This window comes from Bos javanicus, chromosome 8, assembly GCF_032452875.1.
Source record: "Bos javanicus breed banteng chromosome 8, ARS-OSU_banteng_1.0, whole genome shotgun sequence".
NCBI classification, from domain to species: Eukaryota; Metazoa; Chordata; class Mammalia; order Artiodactyla; family Bovidae; genus Bos; species Bos javanicus.
Window position 1 is genome coordinate 65,448,246 of NC_083875.1, and position 21,694 is coordinate 65,469,939.

Here is a 21,694-nt window from a genome sequence, read left to right on the forward strand (position 1 = left end):
AAATTTCCCATCTGTGTATTTTGGTAAATTTGTTTTTTTTAATGCTACTTGGTGCTTATATGCATTTTCAGTTTGAAATTTTACATCTTAATTCTTAGCATATTCTCTTTGAATAGTGCCTTTTCAGTTCAGTTCAGTTGCTCAGTCGTGTCTGACTCTTTCCAACCCCATGGACTGCAGTACGCCAGGCTTCCCTGTCCATCACCAAGTCCTGGAGCCTACTCAGACTCATGTCCATCGAGTCAGTGATGCCATCCAACCATCTCATCCTCTGTCATCCCCTTCTCCTCCATCCTTCAATCTTTCCCAGCATTAGGGTCTTTTCCAATGAGTTGGTTCTTCACATGAAGTGGTCAAAGTATTGGGGTTTCAGCTTCAGCATCAGTCCTTCCAATGAATATTCAGGACTGATTTCCTTTAGGATAGACTGGTTGGATCTCCTTGCAGTCCAAGGGACTCGAGAGTCTTCTCCAACACCACAGTTCAAAAGCATCCATTCTTCGGCGCTCAGCCTTCTTCACAGTCCAACTCTCACATCCATACATGACCACAGGAAAAACCATAGCCTTGACTAGATGGACCTTTGTTGGCAAAGTAATGTCTCTGCTTTTGAATATGCTATCTAGGTTGGTCATAACTTTCTTTCCAAGGAGTAAGCGTCTTTTAATTTCATGGCTCCAATCACCATCTGCAGTGATTTTGGAGCTTAATGGAGACTTAATGACTCTGGTTCAGTTCAGTTCAGTCACTCAGTCGTGTCCGACTCTTTGCGACCCTATGAATCGTAGCACATCAGGCCTCCCTGTCCATCACCATCTCCCAGAGTTCATTCAGACTCACGTCCATTGAGTCAGTGATGCCATTCAGCCATTTCAGCCTCTGTTGTCCCCTTCTCCTCCTGCCCCCAATCCCTCCCAGCATCAGTCTTTTCCAATGAGTCAACTCTTCTCATGAGGTGGCCAAAGTACTGGAGTTTCAGCTTTAGCATCATTCCTTCCAAAGAAATCCCAGGGCTGATCTCCTTCAGAATGAACTGGTTGGATCTCCTTGCAGTCCAAGGGACTCTCCAATACCACAGTTCAAAAGCATCAATTCTTTGGCACTCAGCTGTCTTTATAATCCAACTCTCACGTGCATACATGACTACTGGAATGTGACTCCTACTTGTTATTGAGCTTCTCATTTTATCCTTTATGTTGCTTATCTTCTTTTTCCTTTTTCCTTTGTTCTGACTGATAGCTTACGGCCAGTAGTTCTCTTTCCAGCTACAAAATTTACTTTTTAGCCCACCTTTGGAGGTTTTTATTTGTAGAATTTTTACTTGGTTTATTTTCAGATTGGCCTGTTAGTGTTTCATAATATTATCTAATTTAAAAAAAAATTCTGTTTCTTTATATTTTTATTTTAAAATGTACCAATTTTAATTTCATTTTTAGATTACTTTATTATCTCTAGACCCTGAGCTATGGATTTTCCCATTTTGTTGGGTCTGTTGACCAACTCTTTTGACTGAATTTTCCTGTGCACTCTAATGTCCACTAACCACTTTAGCTGTTAGACTCTTTATTTGTGGTGGCTGGAGATTTTCCTTTTTTGCTTTCAAGCTTAGATCAAATGTAAAGACCAAGTTTCTGGTGGATAAGATAATTTGTATAACCAACACTTCAAAGAGAGAAACATTTAAAGTAATAGTTTTTAATGTTTGTGGAGTGATAGAGTGTTTTGATAATTTCATGAAAGCAATTGACTCTATCTTCTGAAATAATTAAAAAATAGTCCTAGTTTCTTGTAAGGATTCAGTGACTCCTCAAAGTCCTGAACCCTTGTCTCTATGCACCCCAGTCTAGGATACCACAATGAGATTAACATAGTCAACTTATTTATTTTTAATATGGGAGAGGTTGTGGCTAATTAGATAGCATGAAAACATGATGTACAGGAGTGGTTTTCAAGCTTGCTTAGGCAGTGGAGACCTTTATTTACATAAAATCAAATAAGTTCAAATTTATGAAATTAATGAAACAAAATTTTCTGAAACTGAAGCAGGTGTGGGGTCCTGGAGCCTGCCCACTTGACAGCTTTTATCATCACCTACCCTGACCCCAAAGACATAACCCTAGACTCTCTGGAACTCTGGTAGAAAAACTACTGGTGAATTAGAAAGAATTTTTGATTGTACTCTCAGGAATACTGGGTTCTTATTCCATCTCTGTCACTGGTTACTTGTATTGATTATAGACAATGCTAATTACTCTGTAAGAAAGGGAAGAGGCAATTTAAAGAACATCAATGAGAAGAGTTGCATTTTATATTTCAAGTGTATAATTAGATATATATTGGAAATAGAGTTTGATACAGCAGAAATGTTAAGAATAAAATTTTTTCTTCCAGTTTTGCAAGTTGACACCTGTTTAGAAAACATTATTCACTGTCAAAGATACATTGGGTGATGAAGACTTGAACAGTATGCTTCTGGTTTTTTGGAAAAAGTTATTTAAATATATACATACATTATATTAAAAAGACCTGGAAAGACATACATCAAATTGGAAAAAATAGGGGGATGGGGGGAAGGAAAAATGGAAAGAGTAGCTAACTGTAAGTGAGATCATTGATTTTGTTTTATTCTCTATTTCCTAGTTTCTAAACATTTTAAAGTGAATATACCTAACTTGTAGGAAGGATGGGGTGGGAAGGGGGTTCAGGAGGGAGGGGACATATATATGCCTATGGCTGAGTCATGTTGATGTATGGCAGAGGCCATCACAATATTGTAATTATCCTCTAATTAAATAAATTTAAAAACATTTTTAAGTTTGTTAACAAGTCACTCAGGTTCAGCATCAAGTTGAGTATGTGTTCAGAATATCATAAAATTACCTAATTGTTGGTTTTTAAAAATAATGGAAATTAATTTTTAAAATTCTTAAATATTTCCCTTTTAGGTTTTTCTACATGAGTGGAGAAGATAATTGTTGCAAGTAGGAGAGACACAGCATTTTTTTAGGATGTCTGAAGATGAAGAAAAAGTGAAATTACGGCGTCTTGAACCAGCTATCCAGAAATTTACTAAGATAGTAATTCCAACAGATCTGGAGAGGTTAAGAAAGCACCAGATAAATATTGAGAAAGTGAGTTTTTTCATTTTCTTTCTTTTTTCCAGTTTTTTCTTTTTCTACTAAAGAAACAGTTACATATTCTGATTTATATTTGTTGTACATTTCACCTCCATTGAAAATCTCAGGTAAGAGACTTTGCTAAAACATCTAGCTCCTGTTGATTTAACAACATTGTTCATTTTTTCTGTTCTACAAATACTCCTCTGATATTATTCCTTTTTTAATGAAAGGATATAAGAATAGAATCTATGCCTTTTTAGTTGTACATAGTGATGAATTAGCAGTTAATAATTAGAATTTGTTTGATAGTTGACTATAATGTGAAGGTGATGGATTTCCGCTAAAGGGCTTGCCTTAATTTCATTCACCCAGTGGCAAGTTTTCTTAACTGTGAGGATGTGTTCATCAGTAACTCCTGTCCTCTTCAAGTGCTTTTGGATTAAAGAGGTAAATCATTTTTTGATATGAGAGAATTTCCCAGCTTCATCGCTTCCCTTTGAGGAAACCCCAAAGCCCAAATATTAGCTAGAGGTCACCTTACGAGATAGGTAGGGGGAAGAACTAGCGTGGGGGACTATGGTGGAGGTTGCATACAACCTGGCCCAGCTAGGGTCTGATGGAGTGGTTGTGGATTTATGGAAACATGAAGTTTACTGTGTACTGAGCATGGATTTGGCAGGTTGTGTTGTCTTATTCGCTGTGGGACAAATCAGTGGTATTTGATCTCTCAGGAGAACCTCCCCCAGTACAAATTTTAAGTTGTGAGGTCCTCCATTAAATGTTTTTTGGCTGGGAGCGGGTGGGAGGCGGAAGTGGTCATTAAGCCTTTCAGTATAAACAGTATTTATCACCCTCAACTCTGTACCTTATACAAGTAAGAAGAGTGCCAGCTTTTTCTCTCATGGGTACCAACTGTCTTTCTAGTACCTAAGTCTTCTGTAAAAGTTTAGAAAGTAAGTTCCGAGAAAAATAAGGTGAAAATTTCAATGTAAATATGAATAGAATTCAAGATTAACATTTCATAATCTTTTAGTTTCTTTCTTCTTTCTCCATGATAACTATTATGACTTTTAAGGATGAAGGAGTTGTCTGGTAAACTGGTTATTTTTGTTGTGAGCAGAAATAAAGATTCCATGCTTTAATGAATAAGGAAGGCGTGTTCTTTTAGCATTGTAACAGTATGGAAATGGAGTTGTTTACTTTTGATCAATCATATCTGGGTGGGAGGTTTGATAAGGTGTGCTTCAAAGTCCTGAGCTTATGTTCAAGTGTTCAGTTAACGAGATAAGAATTTGGCAAATGAATTGATTCTGAAAGGAAGAAATAAGTGGACTGTGGTCTATTAAGACTCTTTCTTTCTTTCATTGTCCTATTTTGCCTTTGACATTTTTCCCTTTGGCAAATTGCCCCTTTCTTGTATTTATTCTACACAAACATGCCTGCTGTCATTACCCTCAGATCCTAGCCACATGTACCACCCGATAATCGATGGAAAGGCCAGACCCTGGGAGAAAGGTGGGTGGGGATAGAAACAGGTCTGTTACTGATTTAATTTGCTGTGCCAGACTTCAGAAAAGAAATTATTCTAGAGTTATATAGATCTTTTTCTGCCAGAACATTTTTTCCTCTAGCATTTTCTGAAAATTTTACTATTTGAGAAACTTTTAAATGGTATCAGAATAATTTACTGTATAGGTGATATCTGAGGCTAAGCAGTTGGACTTACACTGAGCTATATTTTAGTCCATAATCTTGATCATTCTATCTCTAGGACTTCTAGTTTAGTTTTAATGGTGGTTTTTTAAATCTATATAAGTTTGAATAGCATATTTTAGTGGATACTTTATGGCAGTGTAAAAACATTAAAAAGCCACTGCCTTTACTGTGGACAATAGAGTTAAGAACTAAATTTAGAGTCCAGGTGTCTAACAGTGCCTCATTTTCAAAAAGAGATAGGCTTCTTGAGGGAAGGGTGTAGAAAGATAAAATATTTATTATGTTAGCCATCAGTCATCCAATATGAATTTAAAAGAAGAAAGTCAGACTGAAGGGAAATTGAAGGTAAGCCTTAGTAGACTGATTGTGCAACATCTGAAAACAATGAGAGTAGTGTGCTGTGGACACCTGGGACTATATTCCATAGGTCCTTCAGCATTATGTTTTATTACACATGATAGACTTGATTAGAATGTAATCCTGAAATTTGAAGTGTTAGCATTTCAGCTTTGTTATCTAACATAGAACAGACTTAAGCATAGTTAATAGGAACAACAACATAATAAGCTTTGAACATAATTTTCTTTGTTTAATTTTATAGAATTTTTGGGGAAAACTTACTGTGTAGCATGCCCCACCATACACATCCTCCTGATTACCTGGTTGTGGTACCTCTAGTTAACTGAGTCTTTCTGAAATAGTGCTGTTCCTTTGACTTATTTCTCACTGCCTTTCTCTCCCACTTTCCACCCCTTCTGCAACCCTGGGTTTCAACTTTCTCTGCTCTACTAAGTCAGCTGCAACATATCCATTCTCTTTCCAGCTTCCAAAATGTTAAAGTTTCTCGTCAGTTAATATCTCCTGTTGTATTCTCATTATTCTTGTGGGTTGATCCCTTTTAAAGTTCTTTACTCTCATTTTGGTTAAATTTTGAAAAAAGGCAGAGATGAATATTTCTTCTGTCTGCCAGGTTTAATGAGAAGGGAAATCATTACAGGATATAAATATATGTTAGCTTTTCATAAGTGTTGATGTTTGCTGTTTCTTATATTTTTAGCGTTGAAAGATGTAAAAAATTAGGTCTCTAATCTGTAAGAAGTTTACCCTCCAGTTAAAGAAATAAGATAGGAAATATTCAGATATGATGAGGCAACATATAATTAAGTGTGAAAATGAGTGGTATGGACTATTTAGGCAGTATGAAGCCTGAACTATGTGGTACCAAATCAGATATAATTCGTCTTGTTGATTTGTTACTTTTGATTTGGTTTCATTTATTTGTTTTTTTAACTTGTGATTACAACAAAAACTATTCCCAGTTCTCTTTTTAGTATGAGAATGTTTGTTTCAATCTTACAATCACATTTCCCCCCTCATAGTTTTTTTCTGCTGGACACCTGATTCAGTTTGCTTTCTCCTGTGTTACAGGATAGGAAAGCCTCAGCACAGGTGGTGATGATAATGTTTCTAATGGTGATAATATCATGCTTGTCAGTGTTTGGTTAGCAATGAAAAATAGACATATCTGACTAATGAGACTTGAGGGAAAAACATGTTTGGGATATGGAACTTCTGGAAAAGACTTTTCTACTGTATAAAGATGTACACGGGAGGAAGCAGTTCTGCTGGTCTTATGTCTCCCTGTTGTATATGTAACTATAGCCAGGAGGGGATAAATATGAGAGTGAAAACTCTTTGTTGAAGGTAATAAAGCAGACAGAACTTGGGTGCTTGACAACCTTGTAAGCTTCTGAACTAAACTACCTTTGAATTTATCATCCCACTTTTAGGGTGCTGTTTATGTGAGGTAATAAATATCTTTATTAGTAAAGCCATTTCTTTAAACTTTGAGCTTTCTGTTATTTGCAACCAAAAACATCCTAATTGTATCCACTGTGCAAATAGACAATACAAAAAAATGACATTTTGTAAAAACAGTGCATTTTAGAAATGTTTGTCAGTGGTCCCAACTTAACTAATTTTTTAGGAGGTTATTTCTTGTAATTTCCCCCCAAACACACATTAAATCATTTAAAGCCTTTTCTCCTCTGCAGGTATTTGGAATGACAGCCTTTAATAATTAAACCTAATTTAGGTTTAACATTGTGTAGCAAACATAGAGTCTGAGCTATTTTCTTTTTCTTAGAATTTTATTGTGAGACACAAGGTTTCATCTATTCAGTCTTCATCCAAGACACTAATCTCTTCTACAACTTACTTGACACGTGAGCAAATAATAATAATAAAGACAGTAGCTGTTGTGTTTATCTGTTGAATGCTGTATAAAGTTTTTGTATTTATCATATTTAATCTCACAACATCCCAATAGGTTAGCCTTCTTATTGTTTTCCTTTTTTAGGTGGGGAAGCAGATTTGGAGTGGTTAAATTACTTTCTTGAAATCACCATGCTGCTAAATATATTAATCTTCTAATATTGTGCCTGAAATATAGCATGATTTAAGTTTGTTCTCACTCTTTTTTGGTTTTTGTTTTCCTCTTAGTTTTGTCTATTGTGGAGTGTTCTATTTTTATGCTCATTTTCCAGTGAAGAAGGAAAATAGAAAAAATAGAATTGAATACTCTGGCTTTCCTACATTTATTAGCAGTATCCACTCCATTTGCTCATCTTTCAAACTTTTTTTTTTGTTCAAATCCCAACTTAGTAACATCCTGTGGAACATTACCTGGTTGACTCCGTCCTGGGTCAGATACAAATACACCATTCCCACACAGCACTGTGCAGTAGACCTTCAGGTTCACAACCATTTTAACCATTCATGGGGAGGCTGCAGAGGCCCATGATTGATCTCTAGAGAGTTGTAAAGGTAACATTAAAATCTTTCTCATAGTGTTATTTTGAGGATTGAGATATTATATAAAGAATCCCTGAATGCAAAGTTGATACTTGGAAATGAGTTACTTAACAAGTAAGTTATTGTTTTCAGGTACTCAACATTGGTGCTCAGTTAATTGTTTATAATCATTAGGAGAGTCACAACATTCCTGAGATCCTTTGTGTTTGAGTTTTACATTTTTCATATATGGCAGACACAATAAGGTGAATTACTTTTAACCTCACTGTAGGGTAGATATTATTTATCTTCATTACATGAGTAATCCTAATTTTATGGCTTATGCTCATTGGACTATCTGTTAATATTATGTAGCTTTACTTTTTGAGTCTTTGATTTTTTTCTTTTTTATTGAGTTTAATAATTTATTTGAATTGAATACTTAAACTTTTCATCATCTACAATAATCTCATCCTACCTGGTTAATCCTCCATAAAGCCATCATCTTCCCTATAAGGGGTTCTGATCATTCAGATCATTGAGATATCCTCTTATATCCAGCAAAAGAAGCTTTTCATCTACTTTCTCTGCTTCTTTCTCATCATCTTCCCATCATACATTATACCACAAACACATTGATCTTACGTCAGTCCTTTGGATACCACATATAATTTTACAGTTCCATAGTATTTCTGGGTCTTTTTCTCTCCAACTGAAGCATTTTTTTTTTCCTACTATGCCTGTAAATTTAAATAAATCTTTTAAGTGTCAGCATAAGGTTTAAAGTGCTTTTATACCCTAAACTCCTGAATCCTGAACATTCTCTGTGTTATATCGTCATAAAATTTCCCAAATCAATAATAAATAACTTGCGCTTCCCTGGTGGCTCAGATGGTAAAGAATCCTTCTGCAACGTGGGAGACGTGGGTTCAATCCCTGGGTTGGGAAGATCCCTTGGAGAAGGGAACGACTACCCACTTCAGTATTCTTACCTGGAGAATCCCCGTGGACAGAGGAGCTTGGCAGGCTATAGTCCATGGGGTCGCAAAGACTCAAATATGACTGAGTGACTGAGCACATAGTGGAAACATTATATAATTTTGGAAAATCATTTTTAATAATTATGATTAGCTTTTATGTTTTTATACTCTATGCAATATGAGGCAGAATTATTATCATTGTTTTTCAATTTTGAATCAGAATATTCTGGAAGATGAAATGACATAAAATGTGAGCCTACAAATATATAAAGTTGTTTAAGTAAATGGTGAGGCGTTCTAGAGAGAACTCTTAGCCCGGGTACTACTCTTAGAATATTTGTTCTCCTTGCCGAGCAGGCAAAGCGAAACTGAGAGACCTGGTGTCACTGCCAAAGAGCACAAAGGGATTAATGTCGGGAAGCCTGAAAATGCCTGTGCAGAGGTGTTCATCACACGGTGGTGTGGGTTTATAATCAGGGTTATCCAAAATGATAAACTAGAAGAGAGGGCAAAAGGAGACAAGGTGTTCACCAGGATGAGAATGGTGGACACGGCTTTTTCTCACCAGGATAAGAATGTGCTTTGGTCTCTTTTAGGAAAGTCTAGGGGAAAGGCTCGGAGAAGGCAATGGCACCCCACTCCAGTACTCTTGCCTGGAAAATCCCATGGACGGAGGAGCCTGGTAGGCTGAAGTCCATAGGGTCGCTATGAGTCGGACATGACTGACCGACTTCACTTTCACTTTTCACTTTCGTGCATTGGAGAAGGAAATGGCAACCCACTCCAGTGTTCTTGCCTGGAGAATCCCAGAGACGGGGGAGCTTGGTGGGCTGCTGTCTATGGGGTCGCACAGAGTCGGACACGACTGAAGCGACTTAGCAGCAGCAGCAGCAGGGGAAAGGTTGTTTCTGTGAATGTTGGATTCTCTGCTTGTGCCTGTTCCACTGGTATACCATGAGGCCATGAGACACATGAAGAACAATATGAATGCATGTGGTGAGACAAAACATCTTCCTGAAATGACTGAAAAACAGTATCTATGATTTTTTTTCTGTAGTTGTTTTTCCTCTTTCTTGGTCCAGTTTATTCATAGCAGTTAAGGGTATTTATTAGAAGTTGCAGTATCCAGCAGAGGAAAAGAATGGAATCTGAATCACATTGGGGATGTCATTCTGAGTTCCACCCATCTTGAAATATTGGGGCAAAGCTTAATGGCCTGGAAGCCACATAAGAGCAAATAGTGCTGAGACAAATCCTTCTGCCCACTCTGTGAAAAGTGTATATCCAATAGCATCTAGAAAATGCTTCCTTCCAAAGTTGCTATGTTTAAAAACCTTTTAGAGAGAAGCCCTAAGGAGAAGCCCTTGGCAAAGGCAAACTGTTTTATGAAATCTCTTAACAGGTAATTTGCCCATCATTCCTTTTCCGTCTCTTTGAATCGAGTCTTTGATATTTTCTATGTAGACAGTCATGACGACAGACTTTTATTTTTTCCTTTCTAATCTTTGCCTGCCTACTTCCTTCTTTCTTTTCTCTCTTCTGTTTCCTCTCTTTCCCCTCTCCTCCTCCCTTCCTTCCTTCCCTCCTTTGCTTTCTTCTCTCACTTCCTTTCTTACCTTATTGTCCTGGCTATGGCCTCCAGTGCAAGATCAGAACTCCTTACCTTGTTCCCAATATTAGGGAATGATCTTTTACCACTACGCATGATGTTAACTGTATAGTTTTTACAGATGCTTCTATGAGATTGAGGATGTTAACTTCTTTTTCAAGTTTCTGATAAGTTTTATAATGAATAGATATTTATCAAATGGTTGTCTTTAAATCTACTATCTTGCTCTTTTTGTCTATTTGTTCCATCTATTCTTTCTCCCCTTTTTTTTCATGTTTTACTCCCTTTTGGATTAATTGCATATTTTTAAGATTGTATTTTTTCCTCTTTTATTGGCTTATTAATTATACCTCTATGTTTTTATTTTTAAATGGTTCCTTTACAGTTCAGAGTATTCATCTTTAACTTATGATAGTCTACCTTCAAGTAATGTGTTATATATATATATCACTTCACATATAAAAATTTTATGACAATACACTTCAATTTCTTCTCTCAGAATCTATATAGTATTATTGTAATATAATTTATGTCCGTCTAGTCAAGGCTATGGTTTTTCCAGTGGTCATGTATAGATGTGAGAGTTGGACTGTAAAGAAGGCTGAGCGCCGAAGAATTGATGCTTTTGAACTGTGGTGTTGGAGAAGACTCTTGAGAGTCCCTTGGACTGCAAGGAGATCCAACCAGTCCGTCCTAAAGGAGATTAGTCCTGTATTTGGAAGGACTGATTTTGAAGCTGAAACTCCAATACTTTGGCCACCTGATGCGAAGATCTGACTCATTTGAAAAGACTCTGATGCTGGGAAAGATTGAGGGCAGGAGGAGAAGGGGATGAGAGAGGATGAGATGGTTGGATGGCATCACTGACTCAATGGAAATGGGTTTGGGTGGACTCCAGGAATTGGTGATAGACAGGGAGGCCTGGCGTGCTGTGGTTCATGGGGTCGCAAAGAGTCAGACACGAGTGAGCAACTGAACTGAACTGAACTGATTTTACCATTTTCAGTGCTCTCACTTTTTTGTAGAGCCAGGTTTCTGTCTGGTACTGTTTTCTCATCAACCTGAAGGACTTCCTTTCACATTTCTTGTAGTGCAGTTTTGCTGGTGATAATGAATTCTGCTTGCTTTTTGTGTTTGGAAAAATGTCTTATTTGGCCTTCAATTGAAAAAAAATATTTTTTCTGGGTATAGAATTCTAGGTTGACTTTTAGATTGTTTTAGTACTTTCAAGATGTTGCTTCAGTGTTTTCTGGTTTGCACTGTTTATCACAAGAAGTCTTCTATCATTCTTATCTGTGTTCCTCTGTACTTCACATCTTTTTTCCTCTTACTCTTTTTTAGATTTTACTATCATTTGTTATGCATTAGTATAATTTTCTTCATTTTCTTATTTATGGTATTCCTTGAGTTTCTTGGATCTGTGGGTTTATAGTTTTTACCAAATTTGGAAAAGCTTTGGCCATTCATTTTTCTTTTTTTCCTTCCTTGTTGAGATATAACTGACATGCAGAACTGTGTAAGGTGTACAACATAATGATTTGACTTACATACATCATGAAATGATTATCACAAAAAATAATGAATGTCCATCATCTCATACAGATACAAAATAAAAGAAAAAAATATATTAGGATTTACTCTCTGTTTAACAACTTTTGTATGTAACATACAGCAGTGGTAATTATATTAATCATGTTATATATTATCTCCCTAGTTCTTATATATCTTATGACTGAAAGCTTGTATCTTTTGTCCATAAACTATATGATTCCTTCTTTATAAGGAATTCCTTCTTTAGTTGTGGAAAATCTCTTCTGGTAGTCTTTAAGTTGTTCTCATCCATACTTGCTCTGAAAATTTTGGTGCACCTGTGGGAGGAGGTGAGCTCAGGATCTTCTTACTCCACCATCTCAGCCACTATCTCATTAATTTTTCACATATTTTTTCTCTCCTTCAGGGAGTCCAACTTCATAACAGTTGCTTTCAATTTTCAATGTTGCTTTCAATTGGCCTTTGATTATTGATACTATAATCATTTATTGGCCATCTTTTTTTTCTGTTTCATTTTGGATGGTTTCTGTTTTACATCTTTAAATTTACTAATCTTTTCTTTGCATGTCTTAACCTTTTGTTCAATCCATCCATTTCATTTTTCATTTCAGCTACCTTTTTAATTTTAGGAATTGAATAAAAACTATCTTTCATATCTCCATATCTTCAGTTTTCTTCAGCTTTCTTAAACATGGAATACATCATAACTTTTAATATCTTTGTCTTAATTCCATTATCTCTATCATATCTAAGTCTGTTTCTGTTGATTGGTTTTTCTTATTATAGATCATATTTTCCTGCTTTTTTTTTTTGCATACATGCTGCTGCTAAGTTGCTTCAGTCATATCTGACTCTGTGTAACCCCATAGACGGCAGCCCACCAGGCTCCCCCGTCCCTGGGATTCTCCAGGCAAGAACACTGGAGTGGGTTGCCATTTCCTTCTCCAATGCATGAAAGTGAAAAGTGAAAGTGAAGCCGCTCAGTCGTGTCCAACTCTTAGCGACCTCATGCATGGTAATTGTTTATTGGATGCCAGACATTCTGAATTTGTTGGATACTGAATATTCCAAAATTTCTTTGAGTACTTTTGAACTTTATTTATTCTGAGATACATTTAAGTTATTTAGGAACAGTTTGATCCTTTTGAGGCTCTTTTAAGCTTGCAGAGGATCAGAACAGCCTTTGTTCCAGGCCTAACTTTCCCTCACACAGTACAGTACTTTGGAGTACTCTGCCTGATTCCAGTATGTTGAGAGATTTTTCTACTCTGACTGGTGGTCACATGAGCTGTTTCTGGGCTTGTGTGATTTCGGGGGATGAGCCTACCTGGTCTTTTTCAGTGATTCTTTTTCTGACTTCAGGTATTTTCCTTATATGTTTGTGCTGCTCTGTACTCAGCTGAAGACTCAAAAGCAAAACTCAGCAGATCTCTGGAACTCTCTCTCTGTATGGTCCTCTCCTGTTAATGCAGTTATATCCTCACATGCAGCTTTTTCTTCTCTGATACTCTGCTCCATGAATTCTTGCAGCCCTGACTTCTCTGGATTCTCTGTTTCCTTAACATTAATTTTTATTAAAAATATCATGACAGATTAGTATTAAGTAATGAATTTTAAAGTGACTTGTTTTCACATATGTATCTTTAGCTTCCATTCCCTTCTTTTTATTAATATAACACTATCTAAAAGAGCATTTATACCGAATCTGCTGGCATCATTCAATTTTTATTAGAAGTGAAAGTAGTAAATTTTAAATTTGTTTGATTGGGTAGTGGTTTTAAGTTTATGTTTGGCAAATATATTTTCAATATAGTCTTGTTATTTTTAAGTGTAATGGCTATTGTTTTTTTTTTTTTTTCTGCATTGTGAACAATAGAGAATATAAAAATACCCTGGAAAAAATTTTAGTACTCTACTTTTATAATCTGTTAGGCCTTCTGTGTATATATGGGACATTTTCATGTTTATGTGCTTTCAGAATATTTCTAGGATGATTTTGTGTGTGTGTGGGTGGGTGGTATACCAAAAATATGTTCGATATCATTATTCACATCTACTGACATCTTAATTATTTGGATTTTTAAAATTTCAATCAAAAATAATATGTGATATTTGACATTGTTTATATTTTGTGCAAATATTGTCATGTTACCACATTTTGCTATGGCTCTCAAATGAAAAATTTTTCATTATGATCATTAAATTTCTTAGATGAAACTCTGAAAACTAAACATTATCTAGGTAAAAAGCTAAAATATATAAAATGTTCATTCTCATTTTTACATACTTTCTAGTCTGTGATATCGATGTTCCTTTTTCTCAAATGAGATTTTAGTTTTCAGTAGTTGACTCTATCATTAACAGACATTTCAAAATCTTCATGTATAGTAAGAATATCTGATGAATGCTGTTAATCTTTTCATTTTTCACGTTCTTTTACATTCTCAGTGTTTATTTTTTTCACCTCCAAGGAGTATGCATTATAGACAAAATACATACTCTTTTTCAGTAAAAGAAAGTAAAGTATTTAGTGGTTTTTATTTGTTTTACCATTTGCCAGAATTTTGTGTGTAATGTTTTTGAAAACTTCCTACTTGTATGGTCTTTGAACAGTTAATTCCCACTGCTAAGTCAGTAACTTTTTTAGCTGGCATGTTTAAGTTTGGGTGGGTGAGTGGGGATTTTTGTGGTAAACTGGGGATAATCACTTAGTGATTAAAAAAAATTGAGTACCTTTTCTTTTCTTTCGTACAGTATCAGAGGTGCAGAGTATGGGACAAGTTGCATGAAGAACATATCAATGCAGGACGTACAGTTCAGGTAAGGCTATTTTATTGTTTCAGGTAAATCAATATGAAAAAGACAGTCTTAAGGAAATTTTGCTAAAATAAATACCCTTGTATTTGAATCCTTTTATTGTATTTGTAACTATTTCCTTAAAGATGCATTTTTAGCAGGAATTATTGAATCAGATGTCAGTCATATTTTTAAGGTTTTGATTAATGTTACCAAAATTTTCTCCAGAAATGATATATTAACTTACACTTTCATTATGAATCCATTTTACAACATTAATATTACTCATTCTTCAAATTTTTGCTAATTAGTAGGTTAAAAAATGCTGCTTTGCTGTTTTAATCTGGACTTTTTCTTTCATTGCTTTGAAAGATGAAACTTTTTATATGTACCTTGGATAGTAAAATTTTTTTAATGAATTGTCTGTTCACGTCCCTTGCATATATTATGTTGTTGTCTTCTGTCAGAGTTCCTTATAATTTTAAGATAATTGATCTTCTTTTGATAAGACTGATGCAGTAATATAGTGTTGCAAATATTATTTGCCAGTTATTGGCTTTTTGATAAATGTTAATTATTTTAAATTAATTTTTGAAATTCATTTATTTACATAGTTCAAAGCCAAGTAAAAAGACATAGCACCTACCCTTCTACATCTCCAGGTCCTTCTTTTAAGAAACTACTTTTAATCCTTTTGGCCATGTTCCCTGGTATTTAGCTCTTTATTCCTAAATACCATGTGTAGACTGTTATTTCTTAATCAAGTTTAGACATAGTCTCTTCACTTCTTGCTATATGAGGTGCAGATCTAGCTTTCCACCCTACTCTATTTCCTTCCCCCATAATTTTATTATTATAATTTTTGGTTAAATGAGTGATTAATATCTCATTGTTTTGATTATAAAGACATTGTTTCTTGCTAAGCCAAATAGAGATAAACAGTAGACTTTTGCTTTGTTTTCTTTAAAATGTCGGTTTTACTCTAATGACTTTTAGAATGTGTTTAGTGTTTATTTTTAATTGAGATATAGTTGATATACAGTAGTATATAAGTTATAGGTATATAACATAGTGATTCACAATTTTTAAAGGTTATATTCCATTTATAGTTATTATAAAATATTGGCTATATTCCCTGTATTGTACAAGAATATATTTATCCTTGTAGCTTATCTATTTTCTATGTAATAGATTGTATCTCTTAGTTGCCTACCCCTATCTTGCCCCACCTCCTTTCCCTGTCCTTAATGGTAGTCATCAATTTGTTTTCTATATCTGTGAGTCTGCTTAGGTCTTCTGCACATTTTTTAGTTGGGTTGTTTGGTGTTTTTGCTGTTGAGTTATATGAGTTGTTTATATATTTTGGGTATAAACCCCTTATTGGTCACATCATTAGCACAGATTTTCTCCCATCCAGTAGGTTGTCTTTTTGTTTTGCTGATGGTTTATTTTGCTGTGCAAAAGCTTTTAATTTTGATTAGGTCCCATTTGTTTATTTTTGCTTCTGTTTCCTTTTCTTTAGGAGACAGAGCCAAAAGAAATATTGCTAAGATTTATGTCAGAGTGTTCTGCCTGTGTTTTCTTCTAGAAGCTTTATGGTTTCTGGTTTTACATTTAGGTCTTTAATCCATTTTGAGTTTATTTTTATATATGGTTTTAGATAATTTTCTAATTGCATTTTTTTACATGTAACTGTCCTGGCACTACTTACTGAAGAGACTGCTTTTTTCCATCATATATTCTAGCCTTTTGTTGTAGATTTATTGACCATGAGTAGGTGGATTTATTTCTCAGCTCTCTATTCTGTGTCACTTATCTATGTGTCTGTTTTTATGCCAGTACCATACTGTTTTGATTACTGTAGCTTTGTAGTGTAGTCAGAAGTCAGGGAACATGATTCCTCCAGCTCTGTTCTTTCTCAAGATTGTTTTGGCCATTCAGGATCTTTTTAATTTCCATACAAATTTAAAAATTATTTGCTCTAGTACTGTGAAAAATGCCCTTGGCATATTGGTAGGGTTTGCATTGAATATATAGATTGCTTTGGGGAGTATGGTCATTTTAAGAATATTAACTCTTCCAAGCCATGTACATGGTATAGCTTTCTGTCTGTTTGTGTCGTCTTCATTTCTTTCATTAGTGTTTTATAGTTTTCCAGGTACAGGTCTTTTACCTCCTTACGTAGGTTTATTCCTAGATTTTTATTCTTTTTGTGCAGTGGTGAATGGATTATTTACTTAATTTCTCTTTCTGATAACTTGGTTGTTAGTATATAGAAATGCAACAGATTTCTGTATGTTAATTTTGCATCCTGCAAATTTACCAAATTCATTGAGCTCTAGTAGTTTGCTGGTGGTATGTTTAGGATTTTCTAAGTATCATGTCACCTGCAAACAGTGACAGTTTTACTTCTTTCTTTTCAGTTTGGATTCCTTTTATTTCTTTTTCTCATCTGATTGCTGTGGCTGGAACTTCCAATACTATATTGAATAAAAGTGCTAAGAGTGGACATTCTTATCTTGTTCCTGACCTTAGAGGAAATAGTTTCTCCTTTTTATTGTTAAGTATGATATTAACTGTCCTTTTGCTTCTTTTGGAGTTAATAATCTTTTCACTTAAAAAAATTTCCTGTTTTTTGTATATTTTTAGTTAATTTTTTAAAAATGCTCCACATCTCTGCCACAATGCTGTCAGTATTTTTCATGTGCTCAAATATGTCACTTCAATTCTGTATCCTAAAGACTCTCTCCTGAAACCCTTCTGCCATTTCCAATCTCAACTCATTTTCTAGGTTTGTTGCACAGCTGTTGTTCTGGGACTTCTCTCAGTTGTTTCTGTGTTGGGTTGCTGTTTTTTCTGGATATCACATCTTCCTCATTTTTGGCTTACTCCATTGTTCTGTTGGAATATATCTTTCAATAGCTCTCAAATAAGGGTACCTTAGAGGTAAAATTTTAATTTAGTATGTGTCTAATACCTTTATTCTCCCCTCACATGTGATTACTAATTTCAGTAGGTGTAGAATTCTCTTTCAATTTTGAAGGCTTTCTAATTTAGTGTTGCTCTTAAAAAGTAAATATCATCTAGTTTCCCATTCTTTGTATAGGACCAAGTTTTTTTTCCTCTTTGGGAACCTTTGTGATCTGTTTACCCTGGTGTTCTGAAATTTGATAATGTGATGTGCTTTGTATTGGACCCTTTCAATTTAAAAACTCATGATTTTAGATCTGTGAATTTTTCTTTCCTTTTCATAAAATACATTTAAAAAAAATTATTTACTTATTTTTGGCTGCACTGGGTCTTCATTGCTGCCCTAGGACTTTCTCTACTTATGGTAAGCAGGGGCTACCCTAGTTGCACTGTGCTGGTTTCTCATTGCAGTGGCTTCTCTTGTTTTGGAGCATGGGCTTTAGGGCATGCAGGCTTCAGTTGTTGCAGCTTGTGGGCTCGAGTGCAGGTTCAGTGTTTGTGGTGCATGGGCTTAGCTGTCTCACAGCATGTGTGATCTTCCTGGATCAGGGATTAAACCTGTGTTCCCTGCATTGGCAGGTGGATTCTTAACCACTGGACCACCAAGGAAGCCCCTGGGAATTTTTCTTACTTATTGATTATTTATTCCTCTGTGTTTTCTTTTGTCCTCTCTTTTTAAAATATCCTTTTACTGCAAGGGTCAGCAAACTATAGCTCACAGGCCAACTCTTGCCTGCTGTGGGTCCCATTTGTTTATGTACCATCTTTGGCTGCTTTCATACTACAACAGCAGAATTGAATGGTTGCATCAAGAGACCACGGAGAAGGCAATGGCACCCCACTCCAGCACTCTTGCCTGGAAAATCCCTTGGATGGAGGAGCCTAGTGGGCCGCAGTCCATGGGGTTGCTAAGAGTTGGACACGACTGAGCGACTTCACTTTCACTTTTCACTTTCATGCGTTGGAGAAGGAAATGGCAACCCACTCCAGTGTTCTTGCCTGGAGAATCCCAGGGATGGGGGAGCCTCGTGGGCTGCCGTCTATGGGGTCATATAGAGTCGGACACGACTGAAGCGACTTAGCATCAAGACACCATATGGCTGGCAAAGCCTAAACTATTTACTGTCCAATCATTTGCAGAAAAAGTTTGCTGATCTCTATTCAGTTGAATGGAAGACTCTTGGATTGCTTTTCTAATTTTCTATTCTCTTTTCTGAGAGATTTCTTCAGCTTTATTTTCAATTCTTTCTACTAAATTCTTTGTTTCTACTATTATGATATTTATTTCCCAAGAACTTTTTCTTATTATTTTTTATAGCGTTTTACCTTTGGACATAACAATTCTTTCTGCTTTTCTGAGACACTAAAGAGCTGATTGCTTGTCTCCTGGTGGACTTCACTTAAATATTCTTTGATAGGCTGGCATTTTCCTTGGAGCAACCTCCAAGTATCAGTGTCTGGAGGTTGTTGTGGTTTAGTTTTCTGAAGAAGAATCCTGTTTTCCTCCTAGGGTAAGTAGGCACTTATTTCCTAATTACAGAAGCAGTGTAGGTGAATTCTGCTGTACTTCCATTGTTCAGTCATGTCAGCCCTGTCCCCTCTCTATTTGAGCCCTATGCCAAATGTTTCTGAATTTGAAGTCTCACCAAAAAAGGCATCTTTAGTCCTCTTACATTTCAAAAAAGGTTACTATGGCTGCAGTATAGTCAGTAGATTGGGATAGAATATAATCAGTGCCAGAGATTATTTAGGAGTGGTTACAGAAATGGTGAAGGTATAGAAAAAAAGATTAATTTGAGACTTAAGTGGAAATTTGACTTGCCTTTCATATATATGTATTTTATCAGTATTTCTTGCTGCCTAGATTATAGCCCTAATATCAGTGACTATGTCTCCACTAATTGTGTATCTCAGAGTGCCAGCTGCTCAGCAAGATTCAGAGTTTATGGAATGGTACTGTGCATGTTAATGTCAATGAGATTATTATGACTTTTGTTTCTTACCATCTTCACTGTTTAACATGTTATTAAAAATCACTTATGACTTTCTTGAGACAGTGGTAGGGTCAAAGTGTTTGTTTACTGATTTTTTAAAGTATATATATATATTTACATTATTGATCTCCATCTGGCATAGAAGTTTTATGTGTACCATTAAAATAATGAGATTTAAACTGTTTTTAGATGTAAGTATTGGCTTAGTTTTATTCATATATGCCTTGCATTTTTTGTATAAGCTCGTTCTTTGCTAGTTTGTGTAAAACATTTTTAGATAAGCAATTTCATGAACAGTTACTCTGAATTTTCAAGATTTATCATTATTAGATTTGTACAGTAAGAACTATCTTTTTACTTTTGTTACAATGTCTTTGTTGAAAAGGAGCTCTTAATTTAAATGTGTCAGTCTTTATTTATCAATCTTTTCTCTTGTGGTTCATGCTTTTGCTATCTTGTTCAGGGAATGTTCTGTGTCCTAAGATCAAGAAGATACTTCCCTATATTTTCTATTGAATATTTTAAATATTTTGCTTTTAACATTTAAGTTGTTAATCCACCTGTTATGAGGTAGATATAAGTAAAATATTATCGCATTTGGAAAACAAGTTGTCTTTCATTATTAACAGATTTCTGCAGTGTTAGTTACATACTGCAGTTCCATATATGCATGAGTCTCTCTCTGGTCTTTCTCTTCTCTTTGTCTATTTCTCCATCAAGGTCCACACTATGTTAAGACAGCCTTGTTATATCAAATCTAGTAGGACAATACGGTTACCTTATTTTTCCTTCCCAGGAGTGGTTTGGCTATACTTGGCCATTTGGTAATCCATATAAAATTTGCAATCTGCTTTTCAAAGTTTATACACAATCTTGTTGGAAATATGGGAATCACATTAGATTTGTTCATCTACTTAGAGAAAATTGACATATTTAAAATGTCCAGTTTTCCTACCTATAAATATATGATATTCTTGTACTTGTTTACAACTTCTTTATTATATATGTATCTTCATAGTTTTATGCATAAGATTGTTGTAGATTGTACAGTCTATCAAGATATCTACCAAGGTTTTTATCATCCTACATGGTCTTCTACAGTATGACCTTGTTACTCCTCACCAACAGGTGGAGTCTCATTCCCCTCCCTTTGAATCTGACCTGAGGTAGAAGTAATGCCACTAGACTTCTGAGGCTAGATTAGAAAAAGCCAAATAGCTCCCAGTGGTTCTCTGAGGATGCTTGCACTGGAGGAAATTAGCCATATGTGAAACATCCAGATATCTGAAGACCTCCATGCAGGAGATATCCACAGCCACAACTGAGCTCTTAGGAATTTGCAGCCTCAAGTGCTAGCCACATGAGTGAGCCATCTTGGACATCAGTGCAGTTGAGCCTTCAAATGAATACAACTTCAGCCAATGCCTGACTCAGTTAGATGAGTGACCCCAGGGAAGAACTCTTCATCTGATTTCTTCAATGTCTGGTCTGCAAAATCATTAGCAAAATTAAGTGGTGGTTTTAGGAGGAATTTGTTATGCAGCAACAGGTGACCGGAATACAGGACTTACACTTAATTTTGTCTATTTCAATCTACTTCATTAATTTGTTCTTAAATACTTTATTGTTTTAGGGTGTGTCTTTGAGTTTGAGGGAGGTGTGAAACATTGTCCTTCTTTTAAATTATGTTTTCTAACTTTTGGTGGTATATATAGAAATATAGTTAATTTTCATATATAGATCTTATGTCCAATTATATTAAATAATAATTTAAAGCTTTAGGAAAAGAAGTATCATAAGTCAGTATGTGACTAATTGTCAAATATATTCTGGAGACCAGTAAGCGATAGAATGCCAGCTATTTGGATGCTGAATAAGGGCAGTATTATTCTCATTTTTCAGATTAAAGAAGGCTGAAGAATAGAGAAACTGGTGTTTGTCTAAAGCACAAGACTGTCATAAGTTGAAGGACAGGGGTCCAATCTGGAATTATTTTTAATATTAACTCAGGTAGATGGACTAATCCAGGAATATTCTCAGGAATACTGCACTTAATACATAGTAGGTCTTTATTATATATTTGTTGAGTAAATGAATGGAGGCCCTTTTCTCCTTTGGTTTTTATTCCTTTTGGTGGTTCATGTAATGTATTTTAAGCTATATGTA

The 21,694-nt window shown here is 35.3% G+C and overlaps 1 protein-coding gene across 4 annotated transcripts in view; it reads left to right on the forward strand.

Moving 5' to 3' along the window:
• Nucleotides 1–21,694, forward strand: part of STX17 (syntaxin 17) — a 74,454-nt gene that overhangs the window by 8,458 nt on the left and 44,302 nt on the right. For all 4 annotated transcript variants that reach the window (XM_061425799.1, XM_061425801.1, XM_061425800.1 and 1 more), the window contains exons 2-3: nt 2,946–3,131; nt 14,523–14,588. In XM_061425799.1, coding sequence (XP_061281783.1) covers nt 3,009–3,131; nt 14,523–14,588 — 189 coding nt within the window. In that variant the 5' untranslated portion in view covers nt 2,946–3,008. The remainder of the gene's footprint in view (nt 1–2,945; nt 3,132–14,522; nt 14,589–21,694) is intronic.